General features: G+C 39.6%; 1 protein-coding gene across 1 annotated transcript in view; it reads left to right on the top strand.

Annotated features, from left to right (window-relative positions):
- cacna1db (calcium channel, voltage-dependent, L type, alpha 1D subunit, b) overlaps positions 1-17733 on the top strand; it is an 81194-nt gene that overhangs the window by 25443 nt on the left and 38018 nt on the right. The window contains exons 4-7 of the mRNA XM_070911016.1: positions 10450-10589; positions 11045-11187; positions 14968-15120; positions 16807-17003. Coding sequence (XP_070767117.1) covers positions 10450-10589; positions 11045-11187; positions 14968-15120; positions 16807-17003 — 633 coding nt within the window. The remainder of the gene's footprint in view (positions 1-10449; positions 10590-11044; positions 11188-14967; positions 15121-16806; positions 17004-17733) is intronic.

The following is a 17733-nucleotide window of genomic DNA, read 5'->3' as shown; positions in this document are numbered from 1 at the left end:
ATGTGTATGTATTTTAATTGTGGAATGTCATTCAGTTACACAGACATTTACATTTTTTTCAGGGGTCAATGTTAAATGCAGAAAACTTAGAAGCTGGCAAAGTGCAATGCTGATAAGGAGGTGTGGTGTTGGATAAAAATGTATGTATTTAACTGTTCAACTCAAAGATGCTACACACATACATTTGTGCTTTTGTTTCAATGGATTTGGGTTTGGTTTGCCATTTTGCTGGGACAACATATTCTACACAGCAACACGTAAAATTCTGATAATGTGATCAAATTCAATTTTTTTGTATTTTTACTTGTCGAATGTGTAGAAAGGTGGTATATGGACCAACTGTGGCATTTGTTTGATAGTACCATCACAATGAACGTACATTAACATGTATTCTTTACACACTGACTAATGAAGTGATTTTACTTCAGTGTTTAAACTCTAAATTAGATTCTTGCAGCACTAACAAAAGTTTTGTTTCAAGGGGTTGAGTTTTCATTTTAATGTTGATCACAATATATTCATGTACTGCAGATGCTGATATTTTTTAAAACTGATGTTGGGATTTTTATGGGGTCACTGCTGCTACTGAGCTGCACAAAGAGGGAACTAATTCAGAACAAAGTCAAAAGAAGGCAAAGAGATCTCTGAAGTGGCAACCACTGTCTGCATCTGTTAGAAAGTATCCAGTGGTCCATCAGTCACTTTATGCATATGTTTGTTCATTTCTGTGTATTCATGCGTGTGTATCTGTCTGTCTGTCTTTATTTGTGTGTGTGTTCACATTTTAATGCACGACAGCTGTCTTCAGCTTCAGTGAATCTGTGGCTCAGCCTGCCTGACTCACGGTCCCGTTCAAGACACTTACACGTTTGTACTTCCATACTTGTGAGGATCCTCATTGACATAATGCGCTCTCAAGCTCTATCCTTAACCATCACAACTACATGCCTAACCTCAACGCTGACCCTAAACTAAAACCCAATTCATTCAACATTTCCCCCGAAACCACGTCTTAACCAAACTGGCCTTTGAAGAAAAGAGGACCCGACCAAATGTCCTTACTTTCCACAAATGTCATCATTCTCAAAATCTCTCAAAAACTCAAATTTGCCCTTACCAAGAAAGAAGGTAAAGATCACACACTTCCCAACAATGTCAGAATGAATATCAAAATGAAAACTGTCTCCTACAAGGACAGTCCTAATTGAACAGTTGTTTGTCTTGCTCCGTTTAAGTAAACACAAATCTGTCTCACATCCTTTCTTTCAGTTTGTCAAACAGCTGACTCTCAGCATGTGCTCAACATAAACAAAGACTGATGGCAACAAGTGTTGGAGGAGAAGTAAGGGTGGCAGAGAAAGGCTAACAGCAAAGCAACTGACAACTGAAGAACAAAGTTACTTAGAAGAAGCTAAAAGTACACACAATCTTCATTAATAATCAATGGATGGAACAATACTGAGCTTCTAAACTGCTTTTGAGCCACATAATCAAACACTCATTACGACTAACTTGAAACTTTTTCATAATTTAGTCACATTTTGGTTCAGTTTGTTTTGTTTGTCAGTCTGTGCATGTTTGGTGCGTCCTTTGGTTGGAGGGGCTAAACCTCTCTCTCTGCTGCCTCGTATCAGTCCACTAAGCCCCTCCCTACACAGTCGCTGTGATTGACTAGTTACTTGCTAACTAACCCTGATTGGTTGTTTGATTCAGACCGGGTCCAGGTAAAAAAAAAAAAGGGGGCAGTCATAGACACACATTTGTTTTTAAAGGAACCCTTAAATTATAAATTATTATTGTTAGTGAGATGCAATCGTCAAAATTAGTTACTTCAACCAAAATTATAGTTAAATAATATTGTAGCTTTAAGTCAATCTAAATATGGTGTGAGGAGGAACAGTTTGCTAACATATCACAGCTAATTGTATTTTTTTGTGTTGTGGATGCTACTTCTTGAAAATATTTTCTACTATAATCTATGTTTTCTAAATTACTGAAGTATCCATGGAAGAGATGAGAAAAAGTAATCCTAAATCAGACTGATAAAATCACATTCAGATAATTAATTAGGTGGTCATGTGTGGTGGGATAGTGCAAAAAAAATTAACTTGTTAGTATAACTGCAAAGATTCACACAACATAATGTGGCACTTGCAGAGTACAGCCAAGTCACCATTGCTGTTACCAGTTTCTCTTATTCGAGAACAAAGTAATTCTCACCAGTTTTACAGCCTGATGCAGATCGTACAATACAATAACCATACAAACAACTGCAATATCATACAATCTGGTTCACTAACCCTGCAGTAAATCCTACCTTTGTGAAGCTTATCATGTTCATTTTATGTTGGGAATGAAGTAGGTCAAAACGTGTTGAATTTGGGGTTGCAGTTCATTGTGATCCTTTGGAGGACAATGATTTGTCAAACAGGTTATCAGTGCCATTCTCTATTTCAGACTTTCTATTTCTTTGTGTGTCCTTAAACCAACCATTACACTGATCTACAGTCTTCCTCCATCAGTCTCTTCTTCATCGGCATAAACCAGCACTATAATATTATTTATGTTTACAGTATTTCCCTCCATCACACATAAACCATGCTGTGCAAACTTTCCATTTAGCTGATGAAAGGCATTTGGTCAGGTGTTTTGTGGCAACTAATAAGGTAGTATCTCAAACTCAGGTCTTGATTAAATGTTGCAAATATAATAAGAATGTGGTAATTTAATTTACGTTAAATGAACTGCAGATTATGTCCTCTGTGGGGTCTAACATGTTTGCAACAATGATGTAACCAACTCAGTTAATCACTTTTGTTAAATCAGTACATAAGGAACATTTTATACCCCTTCATTAAGTATCAATCACTGGTTAATGTGACAATTTGATTGTATGATTAAGGATTTTATTTTAATTCACTTTGCTGACGTGTTTTCTCTTAAGATTTTTAACCATTTAGAATGAAATGTATTACAGCACTGAGCATGAGCAGGCAGGTGTCTGGTGTCTTGTTGAAGGACACTACACACGAACATGAGCTAGTCTTTACCAATTTGAGAGCTTCAGTTAATGATTTAAAAATAAAAACCAATGATGGCAGTTCGGAGGTGCCATCATTGGTTTTTATTTTGTTCTTTTTCACAGATGGGGTTTGGTTTTTAATCACTCTCGGTTTAAACTCTGTTGTTTCACACTGACTTGGCTTCTACCACCAAATGGTAATAATGGTGACATAATGGTAGACTGGTACAAACAATGTCAAAGTGTTGACAGTCAGTACTAAATGTACATCATTAAAATTGTATTTGAATATGTTGCAGTGTATTCACTCAGACCAGATTGATTGTTTGTGCATTTTGAGATGAAATCAAAACTTGATTACATTAGAAGAATTATTTAATGCGGGGAAGTTACCGATGCAGCACAGTGTTTCATTGAATCATTTGACAAAGGTAAAAACTACAATGACATGCGGCAGAACCCTAAGTGTCTTCATATTCACAGCACAACTGTATCGGAGTGTTTTTCACCCAAAGCGCACAGACAGTTACTGTATTGACTCCTCCTGACTGAAAGCATGCTCCACAGTCTCTCCGTATCTGATAACATCATCTAGGACATTTTGTTCATCCTCTGTACAGAGACTGTGAGCTCTCTTGGCTTCAGCAACCAACATTTCTTGTCCAGCTCCCAAAACAGGGGATTTAGGAGCTTACAGGACGCACAGCTCCTCCTTAAATCAATTAAGCTGCTTTGTTTTTGTCTCTGCTTTGTGTGCCTGGGCCAGCGCAGAGCTGTGGAGAGAAAACACATCTTAAAGACATGAAGGTGAAAGTTTTAAGGGAGAGAAGGACAAATGCACTTAGTCCTTCCTTCACTACAAACGTAGCCAGTGGCAATTAAGTACTGTAAAAAAACACGGACAAAGTATTCATAGAATATTCCATAGCCATTCAGGCCTACTGTATAATTTGAGCTGCATAATGCAAAAACTGTGAGGCAAAGACCTTGTCAATGTAAACACACTCCTAAACATATGTTTGCACCTTTAAGGTGAAACATCATTTTAACGGGGCAAGGATTTTTAAAATCACCACCAACACACACATAAGAAGAATTGTAATTATCCATAGAGACCTTCCAGAAAAAAAGTACTGAGCCATATTTTTTAAATTCAAACAAAATGTGAACTACTATAAATAAAACCCTGCTCACTCATCTTTATGTGTGCTGCTAAGATTTAAAGGCATTTTATGGCTACAAAAGATTTACTGTCTATTATTCTGTTAAAGTTAAGTTAATGGGCCGAGCATTCACTGCAGTGCATCAGTGAAGACTATTTATCTGACTGTATGCTGTACCAGAGGTTGTCTTCAAGTCTCATTCTCTGCCCACACATGAAACAATCCTGATTTCCATGGCAACATTATCCCTATCACAGCTGTACGACAAGCACAGAAGGAGATTACCTCGATGCACCACTTTTGCTGGGCTTGGACACAGGAAGCAAAAACAGTTGGACCCTATAACTTTAACTGTTGACATGCAGTTGACATGACAGAAAACACAACCAAACACAACACAACATTTCCCAGCGGCCTCCCCAGTTCTAACAGAACAAAGGGTTGCCCAGAGAGGAGAGTGTTGACAGGGTTCGGGCGCCGCTTGTCGTCTCTCTCTTCACCTCCAGGTCAGCACCCCACTCTGATTGCATCACACAGAATCAGTTTTAGGCCTGCGCCATGAGTTAGTCTCACACACTCTTACACTCACTATCCAGGAACCCCCTGGGGATGTGAAAAATAATAATAGGGATTTCATATTTATTATGTAACATTGTGCCATGTGTACCGTGAGGTATGTAATAGGGCAGAGTGCAAAGACTACTGTATTACTTTTCTGCCTATACTTATTAAATCCACTCCCTGTGCCCTGCAGGGAGGAGGACAGAGGAAGTTACATGAGCACAGCAAGTCCCCTCGTATTATTCTTTAGTTTCCTAAACTGTGGGCTTTAATGCTAAATGAGTTTCTGATGGACAAAACTGAAACTGTCCTGAGACCCAGGGTGAAACAATATTTGTTATTTTGAAAACAAAGTATGTACTCAAAAATAGTTTAAAGTAGTCGAGCTGTTCTTTCCACACCCGATAAATTTGTTTATTTATTGGCTTTGATTAAGAATTGTAATGTATTTAACCTTAAAGTGTGTTTATTTAATTAAAACTAAAATGAGCTGAGCTGCCCACAGTGATTACTCCTGCAGCTGCTTCACAGTAAATTCATAATCCTGTCCTTTCACTGGAAAGCTTTTAATTTGAAGCAGGTGCAGGAAGTGTTTTGTTTTCATTAACAGCGTCGCACACATGCACCTGCCCTCTGAAAACTGCTGTCTGTCTGTTCTCCCAGCGTTTTGTACAAATGTGATTCCTTTGACGGAAAAAAAACATTTTTTTTCTGAGGTTTTCCCCCCTGTAAATTTACCACTTTAAACTTTAATATCCTTTCTCCTCCCTGGCTCCATTTTTTTTTTACCTACAATGATCCTAATATGCCATCATAGTTTTGTGTCCATGATTCATTATGTCATGGATTTTCTTTTTAATTTTGATTTAGTTGGTCAAAAGTTCATCTTAAAACACAAAGAACAAGCTTCAATTCATTTAGCTAACTATTAAACAGTCAGTTGTGCCTCTATTACTAGTGGGACAAGTAAATGATATACGCAGGCCAACAAAATATAATTGAATTTTGAAATGTCTTCATTTTTTCTCTCTCTGTTGATTTTGTTTTTGAACGCACAAACAGTTTTGTAAGGTGTAATTGCTGTTCTTCCATGTGCATTGTTTCTAGTGTGTGTGTGTGTTAATTCAGTATGTAAGATGATGTGCTATTTGGTGTCTCCATTGTCCTGCAGTATCTCCATTCTTCAGACACAGCCCTGTTGATTATCAGCCATACTCCCGGGTCACAACCTGAGTGCAGTTGACTGAACACAGACAGATACACACACACACACATGCGCGCACACACACACACACTTTGTCAGCTGTTCACTAAGCAGAGGAGCAGACATTTCAGACCTATGTAAACAGGAGGATGGAGCAAGAATGTTAGATTGGATGGAGGCAGGTGTGTGTTCATGGCTCTTATCAGTGGGAAACAGCTCTGAGTCAACGGCGCTTGTTGACCTTAACAGGTCATCACCCAGCTACTGTAATGGCACACCACTCAGTTTACACCAGTTAACAGTTAGGAGCCAGACAAAGACACAGCCATTGTAGAAAAATCTATATTTAGACAACAGCCTGTTTGTTCTATTGTTCTGATCTAAAGTAGCTGCAGTGATTTAGCATGTTTTGTGTTATGGCCCATTCACTAAGAACCAGGAATATTTTGCATTACTGCTGAATATTGTGCTAAACAAGGTGAAATCTGTCAGATTTTTTTAGTTCTGTATAGTAGGAAAATCAATGGACAGACTCTTGCCTGAATTGTGTAATTTTCACTGTGAGTTATACTGTTGTTAGAATTGTTACAATAGGCTGTACTTGCTATGGACAATGCTAACATGCTGATGTTTAGCAGGTATAATGTTTACCATGCTCACCATCTGAGTTTTGCAGGTATATTGTGATAACGTATTGGACAAATTGAAAATGTTCAATCATTACTATTCATCCTGAGGGGGGTGTGAATGTGTGCACCAAATGTCATGGCAATCCATCCAATAGTTGTTCACTAAAAACCATAAATTTCAACCTCATGGTGGTGTTACGCACACTGGAGGGACCGAAGTGCAGGACACGGACAGAGCTGTGTTTGGATAAGGTGAGGTTTTATTATTAAATGGAATCTGGATGCGGAGCTGATGGCAGGGGAATGGAATCCAAAGGCAGCAGGGAAGACGGAAGGCAATGTAGGGTGAGGCTGGCGTGAGCGTGGAGTGAAGGGAAGCGTGGCAGATGAGGATAGCTGGGAGGCAGGGGGACAATCAGGAAGACAGGCAGGCTGAAGATGATCCTGGACACAGAGAGGCAGGTATTAGTAACAAAATAATACAGAGAGACTGTATAGCTGGTAGATAATCTGAGTAGGCTTTGAGAAGTAGCTACCGCTACCGATGAGTGGCTGAAGAACTGGGGTAGACATACTGCAGAGCTGATGAGCTGATGGATGGCAGATGTGATGACTGGGAACAGGGAAGGGAAACAACACAAGGAAACACTAGGGGTTGCTGGGAATGGCCGCGGCCGTAACAGGTGGCTCTGGATGAAAAGTCAGCAGATCACCAAAGTCAGCAGGATTCATGCTCTTGGAACAATGAATGTCTGTACAAAATGTCACAGCATCCAACTCATGGTTGCTGAGATATTTCAGTCTGGACCAAAGTTGTGGACGGACATTCCCATCTCTAGAAATAAAAATGTTTGCACATGTGCTGTTCATTGTGATGGGTTACACAACTCAAGCAAGTTTAAAGAGACCACAAATAGATTTTTATGCTTCATGGAAATAAATGCAGGGGGCTGCCTGAAAAGAAGAAGAAATTAAATTAGACTGCATGCAATGATAAGCAGTCATGCAGTTATGCAACTTGCAAAAACAAACTGGTAGCTGTTTTTACAATGGCTGCTGTTTAAGTACATGTCCTAACTGTGGCTGTGTCTGAGTCGCCATTGCCAGGACTGTCTATAATCCCTGTGTGAAACTGTCTGGTTGGCTTGCTGCCTTTCAGAAGTGTGTACTACTGCAGGTCTCTCTGCCCGCATGTGTGGGTGTGAAGTCTGAGTGTGCGTGTTACTGTTGTCGTCAGGGTCTTTCAGTGTGCATGAATGTGTCTATGTGAGTCTTTGTGTGTGCTGTCCGTGTGCAATTTGTGTGTTTGCGTCCTTTAAATCAACAAGAGAAGTGCTTAGCTTAATGGGCCTTAAAACCTGCCGACTCACTAACCTTTTGCATTGAGGGAGATAGAGAGAGAGAGACATAGTTTGTGTGTGGGAGAGACAGGGAGAGAAAAGGGAGATACGTAGGAGAGTGAAAGGTGTTTCTGTGAGAGAGAAAGAAAGTGGAGGTGAGAAACTGAAATAATGTGTAAGCACAATAAATAGATGTGTGTGGAAATGTCCAAATTCAGGGACCTGTTTCCATTACCACATTGTTACCATGGAAACATGCTGATGATGCAGCAGGACATACAGTATGACTGAAGGGTTTTCATCTTTGGGATGACAGGTTATTTTTTGTTGGCCCTGAAATATATTTTTTGACAACATCTTTGTTACTTAAGTTGTGCCGGTAAAACTGTACATACATCTTTTACTTTGGATTTTGTTCTGATGAGTTGTCTGTCTGATGTCTGTTCATCCACTGTGACCATCACTGTTAACTACTAATGTAAAATGCGTCACTTCCTGTGCTGCGTTTATGAGAGTCCCCAGAATGCATCAAAATGTGGTCCAAGGCATAAAGGCTGTAATTTCATACAGGTCTTCTCCACCCACATCCTTCCATAAATGCCCGGTGTTATATGTTTCACAATGCTGCTGCTGGATGAAAACCTTGAGCTCTCAAAAGATATCTTCTGAGCTTTGCTTACAAAATAAAAGGCAGGATTTTTTGAAGTTCTTGTATGAGGTTTGAATGTATTTATTCTGTGAACGCTGCAGTATGACCATGAAACTTGTTATTATATAACTGTGTTAATTCTTATATCGAGAAAAAATATGGAAAGACTTTTTTTTCTTGATCAGTGAAAAACTGCACCCTCTGACTTTAAGACACTTATCATATCTAAAAGTGGAAGACACGCACAGTATGCCAATGTGTTTAACAACAGAATATGTTCAATTGCATATATATGAATATGTTTACCTTCAGGACTGGACCAGACAGTGTCTCCATATCTCCAGAAAACAGACAATCATTTTTTCAAATATCCCTAAAGATCTACATTAGTTTGTAGTGAAAAACACATGGTGGAATGACCACCGATGACAGATGTGTGGTCTTCCTTTTATAAAATATCTTATTCATGAAGTTTTGTGTTTTTTTCTTTAACAAATAAAATGGTTGCATATAGATGTTGTTGTTAGATCTCAAGTCTCAGAAACCTGTACCAAACCGATGTCATATTAAGATGGGACGTGACACACATATACCTACACCCAGACTTTTACCCCACCCACTCATGAGATTCACTTCCTTCCTTGCATGTAGATTTCAGATCTGATAAATTCATCATTTATCTCTCTTCCCTTTTTCTCCCTCTCCTGTCTGTCGTTATTAAATTAATTCAGCCCTGCGTTGCTGCTGCTATTCTTGCTATATCACTAAGCTTTATTACGCAGATGAAGGGTGTGATAACATATGCACGCACATACAAAGATACATGCAGACGTATTTTACCAGGCTGCTTTGGCTCACTATGGAAACGTAATGCATTCACTTGAATGTCACTTGTTTGCCCTGTTTTTCTGAATTAATGAGATATCTCAAAATCTCAAGAGAAGCTCTCATTTACTCAAGAGCTTGATTTAGATTTAAGTTTAATCCAGTTTACTCTCTTCTGTTACATATGGTCAAGTGAACAGTTAGCTGACATCATTTAGCATGTGACATGTAACTAATTCCTTAGATACATTACCTGTATTGACCCCTTACTCAAATCATATAGCACTAATGGAGGGTCAGGCTGATTAGCAGCAGCCGTACTCCAATCATTTTTTCTCATTAATTCAGAAAAACAGGGCAAACATTTTTTTCTCAAGCGAATGCATTACACTTCCGTAGCTCACAAGCACCCATATTTGTTGTTTTTGTAAGGAAAACAAATCTATATTTTGCTTTCGTTTGTCACCTTGGCTGAGGAGGTCTGGGATTCAGTGTAAGATCATGGTGGACTACTGTTTCACACTGTTTGACTGCTGCAGTCTATTTTCACTGGCCACTTATTTATTTAAATGTTTTCAGTGTTCCAGTCAGCATGTCCTCTGGAGGTGATGTGCTAATCAAATCTCAGCATGCAGGGGACACTACTTGAAAGTGCCAGACAATGACTAAGTTTTATGTTAGATTTAGGTTTTTGCAACAGAATTGGATTAGCATTGAATCACATTCTTAGACTACTTTTGACACTTTGCTGGAGACCTGATTTTACTGTAAGTCAGCAGGAGTCATGAGGCTGTGGATCTGATCAAAGTCAAGTCAAAGATACTTTTCTGCTTGCTGTGACGTAAAAGAAACCAGTTGCCATGCCAACTTTTGTGGTAACCAGGGAAAATGTGTCTTTGTTGTTACGCCTTATACCTGTTTGTCTCATGCATCCACCATTATTCGGCCCACAGTGAAATTCTTTGGTAAAGTTTTGGTGAACTTGGATGAATAAACTTTCTTCTTTTCTCTTTGTTTTATTCTTTCTCTATTCATCCTTCCTTTCCCTATATGCAGGAAACAGTAGAATATGCCTTCCTGATCATTTTCACTATAGAGACATTTCTGAAGATTATTGCCTACGGCCTGGTCATGCACCAAAACTCCTACGTCAGAAACGGCTGGAACATGCTGGACTTTGTCATCGTCATAGTGGGGTGAGTTCATAGGTAGCACATGTACGTGCAAACGCACACAGTCAAAGACATGAACAGCTTAAACCGCACACATTATCTCTCAATCAGCCCCCCCCCCCCCCCCCCCCTTGAGAGTGATGGTTTATCAGTAGACCACCTGGCCCCAGTAGGACTTCAATGTAAACTGTGATGAGGTGTGAGTAAGGTAAGGTAAATATGCACAGACATAAAGGACACACACATAAAGCATGTATATAAGCACACAGGTGCATGTACACAGAGACAAATACAAAGAGGACAGGTGGCTTTCTTCTGTGCTCCCTGTCTCTTTGGCTTTCATCTTTTTTGCTCTGTTTTCCTGACATCTCTGTCACTGCTCTTTTCTCCCTCTTTCTCCTTCTCTCTCAAACCTCTGCCTCCCTCTCCCTGTCCTTCTCCTCTTCCTCTCTTGCCCCATTTCCCTCTCCCCTCTCCAGTTTGTTCAGCGTGGTTCTGGAGATGATAACCAAAGACGCTGACTCTGGCGGCCAGTCTGGAGGCAAACCTGGGTGGTTTGATGTCAAGGCCCTCCGAGCCTTTCGCGTGCTACGACCCCTTCGCCTTGTCTCTGGAGTTCCCAGTAAGTTAACATAGATCTGTTTTTAAGTCTTAAGCAGTTTTAAGTCTCAAGATAAGTCACTTTTCCCCGTTTTTTTTTTTACTTAAAAGCACTGCACACCCACACAAGTGTTTTCAATGACTCTGTCTATTTAGACCTTTAATCAGGTGGACGTTGGGTGGAGCTATGCTGGGATTACCCCATTTACACTTTGTCCAGGCATCCGTCTTGCATCCAAGAGGCCTTCAAGACGGAATGAAATCTGATTGCTCAAACGCATTGACGCATTTTTGGCAGATGCTGAAAAGGTGTAAATGCATCTGTCTCTCCAAGATGCAGACGTATACTTAACTCCTCCGAGTCGGAACTACATCAATGGCCCTTCTGCAGTCGTGCACCTGTGATCATGTCTGTGTCCACGTGTGCTGCTAACCAGCTAGCTTAACTGCTGTAAGCATGATATTACTAAGGAATTATTAATTAATATTAGGAAACTGTACTGCTGTGCTGCTTCGTCTTCTACTGGCGATTTTGATACAGCTTTATTGGGACCAGCCTCGTTTTGCGTACTGTTCTTCTCTATTCTGTCTACCAATTCTGACTTTAATTGCTCTGTTGAGCAAATTATTCAACATTGGTAACAAAGCCAAAGCACACAGAGTTGGCCCAGCTAACCTTATAGTGTTGAGTGAACAGCTATTCTAAAATATGTAAATATTTTAGCTGAGAAAAGTTACCCAGTTATCTATCCATGACATACTAACATGGTAGTTTGCATTGGTAGTTTCGACCATTAAGTGATCAGCGACGTAAAATGAATGTGGGCCAGGGTACCCCCCTACTCAGACCACACCCATCTTCAAACTTGGCCTTCGTTTTGATCTCAACTGCATGCCTGTAAAGTTTCGTGACTGCATCTTACACGGTTGTGACGCTGATCACCAGGCAAAGTATTCAAAACTGCTTCTGGGGTAGTTCCCGCTACAGTAGGTGTCTCCAGGACCACATTAGGCCAAAAAATGTGTACTATAGTTGTCCAGTATGTCCACTGATTGGTGACATCCTTGCTGCACAGAAAAGAGAAATTAAGGTAATTCAGTGTGGAGTCTTCGGTCTTATGTGATATAAATATGTGATGTTCTTCTCTATTGTTGTCCTGCATTGTGATTTACTGTAGGCTGATAATTTCAAGGTCTTGACTAGTGCAGATATAGATACACTCTGTGATGTTTAATCCATCCCTGCGATTTTGGGAGGAAATACTTTTTTAGTGTTCCCACTTGCCCTTAATCCAGCTCTACTTCTACAGTCTCTTACTTCAGCTGCATTTACAGTCTTGAAGGGGGTGCTATAACACTCAAAATACCAATTTCCTATGTTTCCCAGAATGATTTTTGGCAACCCCCAGGTTGTTGCAGCCTGTAGGTTTTGAAGGATTAGTAGCAATTTCAGGAAGGGTTTTTTTTCCAGTCAAGAAAAGCAAGTCTTTTCCACAAAACATACAATAAGACACAAAACATTTCTTATTGTATTGCATCTGTATTGAGGCTACTATAGTATCTCTATATCCTTCCCCTTCCATGATACATTTGACCCTCACATAATCACAGACATAGTCTCTGTGATTATGTGAAATCAAATTATAACAATTTTCCCCTCTGCTTGAATTCATGATCCTGATATTCTGTTAAATCACTTGTCATACCAGAGTATTAGATTTTTGAGACTCATTTTTAGGGCCATGTTCAAAGGGCTAAGAAGTCAGTTGAATTTCCTGTAATTTAGAACTAAGGTGAGCAGTCACACTGTGAAAATTATATTTCAGTCTAAAATACAAAATTACTGTTTAGTTTTTTATTGTCTTACTGTCTAACATTTTAGATAATTTTCCATTCTAAAATGCAAAATTAAATTAGTTATTGTTATTTCTTACTTCTTGATATCAATAAGACACCTGTACATGGGGCGGTTTGAGAACCTATGCATAACATTTGTATGTTGTGCTTGCCAGGTTTAGCCAGTTACCCTTGGCAACAAAGGCTGGGGCAGCGCGTCTTAAAACTACCACACAAGAAACTGTACTTCGCCTAAGAAAAACTGAATGAAGCGAATAACTCTCAAGGACATGAATACTTTTGTAAAAACCTTAAGGCTGCCGTTAGCTAACTAACAGAACTCCACTCATTTTTTGGCAGATTTTAGAGGTTTACTTGCGTAGCCCACGCCAATATAGTGCAGGTGCGTTTGTGAGAATGGAGGCGTAAATGTTCTTCAAACAAAAGTCAGTGAGAACAAGAAGAAGTTGTTTAACGTTAGCTGTTTTTGTCTACCATTGTTTTTGTGGCTAACGTAGCTGTTTGCTAGTAAGCTGAATTAGTTTCTGATATTCCAAGTGAAAATGTCTGGTTTGAAAAAACATGTAACAATTGTATTTGAATGATTTCTGCCTCTGAAGACACATGTCACACATTTGTCATGCGTTATAACATCCACAGTAAAATTAGTTTACCAAAATAAGGATAAGAAGCAGTGATTTTAAGTCAGAATACATCAATTGTTTGTATTGTATTGTATTGTTATACATCTATAATTATGAATATTTCTATAAAAATATGAAAACTTCCCTTCCTTCAAAGAAAACATCAGCTTGGTCCCTACTGTTCTTTTCACCCAGGAAACACTGCCTCCTTCACTGTTTCTGTTTTCAGCACTCATTCGACCTTATATGAAGTTGCCCTAGTGTCTGCATTCTTTGAGTTGCCATGGCAACGCATCATTCACCGGTCTCAGGGAGGAAAGGACCTCTGGGAAGGATGAAGTTGAACTGAGCAGAAACGACATTTTCAGTTCTATTCTAGTTTAACATTTGTCTTTGTTGGATGGTATATGCCGTTTAATTAGGCTGCGATAGTTCGGCTCGTTTGCTGATACCGCAGAGGCTGATTTGTCGGCTTTCATGCCTGTTCAGTGATATCATGAGGCTTTGAGAGATATAGATAATGCCATTATGACAACTGATGGATTGGATAAATTGCATGTGTGATTGCAAGTACCATCCGCCAGCTAAATAACCATATACTCAACTTTGGCTGGTTTGCTACTTTTGTTAGAGCTGAAACGATTAGTTGATTAATCGATTAGTCAATCGAAAAAAGAAATCGGCAGCTATTTTGATAATTGACTTATGCAAATTTTTCAAGCAAAAAAAATTCAAACATTGCATAGTTCCAGCTTCAACTGTGAGCATTTGCTGCTTTTCTTTGTCTTATGTGATTATGTCTTTAGGCTTTGGACTGTTGGTTTGACAAAATAAGCAATATACTGACATCACCATGGGCTTTAGGTAATTGTGACATTTTATTGACTGAATAATTTAATTGAGAAAACAATTGGAAGATTAATTGGTAATCAAAATAATTGTTAGTTGCAGCCCTCATCTTTATATCTAAATGACTCCAAATTTCTGGAGTTAGAGGGAAGAAATTCTTGCACGGCTGTTGACTGAATATCAAAAAGAAACGTGATGTTAATTTGAGTGAATAGTTAGAGACACTTGTATTCTTCTCTTGATCTAATGTACACAACATGTATGTTTTGAGTGAGCATACATGTCTATTCTTGCTGACACATATTAAAGGTTTAAGGTTTGTTCATTAACTCAGATGAGGCACAAATATCCTGTTGCTGCTTTTCTCAACTCAGATTTGGGCAACCCAGGATATATGCATGTATATCTGTGTGTGTGTGTGTGTGTGTGTGTGTGTGTTCCCTCTGACCTTGATTTCTGTGTGTGTTTTGCAGGCTTACAGGTGGTTTTAAACTCCATTATTAAAGCCATGGTTCCCCTGCTTCACATTGCTCTGCTGGTCCTTTTCGTCATTATCATCTACGCCATCATCGGCCTGGAGCTCTTCATTGGCAAAATGCACGCCACATGCTACGTGATAAAAACAGGTACGGTTTCTGATTAATCTTATTTTCCCCCACTGTTTGCCGTGAGACTTGCCCAGGGAACTTCATGCATTGTATGATAAGGGTGATTTTTACCATTTAAACCCTCTTTAAATTGAGCCCCACATCCAACCCACAGTATGAACAGGCGTATACATCTCATACAGGATTTAATCCCCGAGAATGAATGGAACTTGTATGTGAATGGTGGCAAACTACTGAAAACAGGACAGAACAACAGATGGAGGATTAAATCCAGTGATTAAATGACTAATATCTGGCTATTATGTAAACAGGCGTGACCTTTACTCTTGCTTTGCTTCCAACGCGGCACAATCATTAAAGACACAAGGATAAATTGTTGGATGGTTGTCAGAAATAAACTTTAAGTACTGTATGTGCATACACACATGCATAAAACCACTGTTTATGTTTATGTTACCACACTTGATCTAAAATGGCTGACGGACAGGAGCATGGCAGCTTAAAGTCACAGGGAATGGTGGGCTAGACAGATAGACGACAACAATTTTCGTGGACTGTCACTCTCTGCCCCCCCCCCCCCCCCCCCCCCCCCCCCCCCCCACACACACACACACACACACCTTTCACCTAACCCCCCCCTCCCACTCTTTCCCGCTTTGATCTCTTTGCATCTGTTTGCTCGTGGATGTCAGGAGAAGCATTGTAGTCTTAAGTCGAGAGGTCATGACAGAGCGAGATTGAAGCTCGCTTTAATCCCCCCTTCACTCGTATCTGTTCTATTGGCTCTGAGAAAGGCACTTGGATGCATAGCATGAATGTGAATGTGTGTGTGTGTGTGTGTGTGTATTGTTGGTATTTTTAAAAGGATGGAGAGTTTAACTTGTTGTGGGCTCATCTACTATACATATACGTGTGTGTGTGTGTGTGTGTGTGTGTGTGTGTGTGTGTGTGTGTGTGTGTGTTTGTGGTGGTGGGGGTGGGGGGTGTATTCAATGTGTCATCATCATTTTCTGCGATGGTTATATAATGCTCGCATGATGACAGAACATCTAATAAAGTGTAACCTGGAGTGTGACCTGTGTATGATTATCTTCATATAGAGCAATTAGAGTAATGGTTATAATTTCAGAGGATGCAAATGCAGTTACAGGACATATGATATAAGGAGTAAGATAAAATAAAAGCACAATTATGACAAAAGAATAAAATATTAATTGGGTTCATACAAGGTTTGGGATAACCAGTAAAAGGAGAGGATAAAATAGTAAGAAAGAAATTCAGAGAAAGACGTAATTATAAATGGAAGGCTGTTACAAAGCCAAGACAGCAGACAGCCAAAAGACCTAAACTGGTCTGAGTCTCTGAAGACAGTAGGGGGTCAGATGTTCACTGATAACTAGCCTGCACAATGTGAATCCTTGCATGTAACAGAGATACTAAAAGAAAGATTCTGAAACAGATGCAAAGACATTTGAAAGGCTTTTATATAGTAAGTATATATGCAAAGCAGGGTTCTGTTTTTATGTCATGTCGGTGTTTCCACCTTTCTACTATACAATCAAGTCATCTTACATGATTTTATACTTAATATGGCGGGCTTGTGATGTGTTTTAAGCCACGAAGATATTAGTGTTTTAACGTTTTCATCATGCATCAGTAGAAATACAGCAGATGAATAGATTCACCTGTCGTCTGTGCCCCCAGGTGCCCTCGCGGAAGAAGAGTCCACGCCGTGTGCGGTGTCGGGGCACGGCCGTCATTGCCTGCTCAACGGTACAGTTTGCAGAGAGGGCTGGCAAGGCCCCAACAACGGCATCACCAACTTTGACAATTTTCTATTTGCCATGCTCACTGTGTTCCAGTGCATCACCATGGAGGGCTGGACCGAAGTCCTCTACTGGGTAATCTGCCAATCTGAATCAGAAATGACCATCGTATGTTTGGTTCACTGATCCATGTGTCTCACTCTTTGACAGAACCTTGTGAAATATTGTGTCACTTCCAGCATGTTTGAAACGATGGTGATTCTGGGAAATCTTGACAAAAATTTGCAATGATGCATGTGATCTTGGGCATTTTCAAGATTACAGATGAATGAATGATGATTTATATAATCTCAATGGACATTCTGTTACTGTCTCTCCTACAAATTCAAGCTACGTTAATTTGTGGTTACAAAGACGTCAGACGAAGGTACAGAGTCTGAACCATCACCCTTCTTTTAGTTGATGACAAGAATTATTTTAAAAAAAATAAAATAAAAATCCAGGCTCACTTTAAAACACTCAGCTTCTCATTAGCAGAAATCACCAACAGCTTTTAATTAGCCACAACACTCAGCATTTGAAGCGCAACTCAGAATTAGTTTTCATCACAATCCACCCACGGCCTTTTTATTGATGGAGACCCTCATCTATGAAATAATGAGCCTCTCTCCGGCCGTCTCTTTCTCTGTCGTCCTTTCTGCCTTTCTCCCTCTGCCTCTCACACACACTCTTTACTTATCTTGTGCATGTATGTGTTACCATGGCAATCCCATGCTAATACTGCTGTTAAAATGGTGAAGGAAGGAGACTCGATAAAAGAAGGATAGATAGATAGATAGACAGAAAGGCGAATAGATTAAATCTG

This window comes from Enoplosus armatus, chromosome 8 (assembly GCF_043641665.1).
Source record: "Enoplosus armatus isolate fEnoArm2 chromosome 8, fEnoArm2.hap1, whole genome shotgun sequence".
NCBI lineage: Eukaryota > Metazoa > Chordata > Actinopteri > Centrarchiformes > Enoplosidae > Enoplosus > Enoplosus armatus.
Note: the sequence above shows the minus strand (reverse complement) of the source record. Positions and strands in the feature narration are given on the sequence as shown.